The 2126-nt window shown below is 44.5% G+C and overlaps 1 protein-coding gene across 2 annotated transcripts in view; it reads left to right on the plus strand.

Annotated features, from left to right (window-relative positions):
- Positions 1 to 2126, plus strand: part of ciao2a (cytosolic iron-sulfur assembly component 2A) — an 8334-nt gene that overhangs the window by 3525 nt on the left and 2683 nt on the right. Inside the window, exons 3-4 of one of the 2 annotated variants that reach the window (XM_005745097.2) lie at positions 734 to 783; positions 1092 to 1421. In XM_005745097.2, the coding sequence (XP_005745154.1) occupies positions 734 to 783; positions 1092 to 1298 (257 nt within the window). In that variant the 3' untranslated portion in view covers positions 1299 to 1421. Of the gene's footprint in view, positions 1 to 733; positions 784 to 1091; positions 1422 to 2126 lie in introns of those variants that run through there. The other variant, XM_005745098.2, reaches the window with a different exon arrangement.

Below are 2126 nucleotides of genomic sequence, written 5' to 3' on the forward strand. Positions count from 1 at the left end.
ACACAGCTGTGGGGGGTCCAGGATGTTTTATCGGCCCGCTCCAGCTCCTTTTCCTATTTCTATCAAACTGTCGGAGCGACAGAGTGAATCTACTTCAAGACAGACTATATAAAACCTGACATATGCTGTGGCAGCTGAAGACATCACTGTGGGACTACGATTAATTTAGCAGCTAATGGCAGAAGTTGGTTCTTTTTGAATGGGAGGCTGCTCTCACGATGTGTTTATTGTTGTTAAATGTTGTCACTGTTGTGCTTCAGTTTGTAAACCTTTTCTTAAACGGCATGTTTAGATATTCTTTTGTTCTCCTCCCCGGCCTGTTGAATGGTGGGGGGGCCGTAATGTTTAACTACAGGCACAACTACAGATTTCCTTATCTTGTGAAGGATGTTCAGCCCCGGCCATTTGGGGGCTCCCCTATGCTTGTATATGGTGAACCATTAAAGTTAAGCTGTATACAGGTGTGGGGAGATGACCTTTGGATAACCAGGAAATGTGGTTAAACAGTTGTAAGCATATATTGTGTGGCAGGAAGTCATGTATACAGAGACAGACACATTCATTCATACATGCATGCTCACACACACACAGTGCCTTAGTTTTTATGGCACGTGCTTCTTCTCATGTTTGATGTTCCTGTTTTCCTCATCAGTAAACTCTGACACACACTCGTCTAATCTGCTGCTAACGTTGCTCTTGGTCAGTGTCTGATGAGCTTCTTCTGTGTCTGCAGGCCTGTGCTTACAAGTCAAGCTCCAGCGATGTTTGCCGTTTAAACACAAGGTGAGTTTCAGCGTGACATAAGCCGCTGCACCCAAACCACAGATGACACATTTTCACCCCGGATTTGAACCTTTGTGTTTAGCAATTGGCATCACCTTTTCCCCCGCCCACTTTCTACTTTTGGTCAGGGTTTAGGCGGAGCTCGTCATGGTCTCGGTTAAAATGCGCACCCGCTTCTCAGTGATGCCACAACAAAGTGGTCAGCTGACCTCTGCCAAATGACACCTTTGCTTTCAGCCATTTTCTGTATAGAGCAACTAGCAATATAATTATAGAAGTTTCACCCGGTGCTGTTTTTGTGTGCGTAGACGTTTGAACTGCCTTCCAAACTCAGACGTGACAAAACAAATCAAACAGAGAACAAAAGGAAGCGGAGGAGTCGAAGCTTCCTGGACAGACACAGCTGTTCTGTCATTAACACATCAATGAGCGGCACTCGGAGAAACGGAGGCAGGAATACCGCTGTCGACGAACCCTCCGCTGGCCTTGGCAGCCCGTTAGCGGTTTATTCATGAGCTCGTTGGAGAGGTTTCAGCATCAGAGATCGAGGAGTTCTTGGACTGCTATCAGACAGACCGGAGAGGGTGCAGGCAGGTGGAGAGCTGCAAGCTTCATCATTAAAGCTGCTTTACAAACGAGTCGAGTAGCCTCTTAATTAGAGGAGTGATTTTAATCAGCAGTGCTGGACAAAGCAGCTTCACACTGGCAGAAAAAGTTATCAGGGTAATGAAAAGTTTGTTTAATGGAGCCTGATTTCTGCAGGAAGCTCTCACTGACTGTTTGCATAGCAGTTAATCCAAACCACACAGGAACATTAAAAATACAGTGAGTGATTATTTCAGGTTATTTGCTACAAAAACTCATATTTGTATTATTGGTATTTAATCCTCTCTTCCTGATTCTCATGAAAAATAAACTCACCTTCTGTTAAACGTATAATTAATAGGTAACACATGAAAAGTGCATAAACATGCTCATTTATTCCTGATGTTGTCCTAATTACTTTTTACCAGCAGATTAGACAAGCCTGACGAGCACTGGTTAAACAACAACAACAGCTGGTTATAAGCTAACACTTTTCATGTCTGTTCTTCTCATTAACAGTTTGATTTTATTCTCACATCATGTGAGAGTTCATTTACTTAGTGTTCGAGTCCGAGAAAGTTGCATCCACTTCAAAGAAAGTTTCACTAATGTTGCCTAACAGAGACTGACGATGCCCGACAGAGGCTAACAGTGGCTAGCAGTGCTCGACAGTGGCTGACTGTGCCCGACAGAGGCTAACAGTGGCTAGCGGTGCCCAACAGAGGCTGACGGTGCCCGACAGAGGCTAACAGTGGCTA

Source organism: Pundamilia nyererei, unplaced genomic scaffold (assembly GCF_000239375.1).
Source record: "Pundamilia nyererei isolate P.nyererei 1_Seehausen unplaced genomic scaffold, PunNye1.0 scaffold00154, whole genome shotgun sequence".
In the NCBI taxonomy this organism is placed as follows: domain Eukaryota; kingdom Metazoa; phylum Chordata; class Actinopteri; order Cichliformes; family Cichlidae; genus Pundamilia; species Pundamilia nyererei.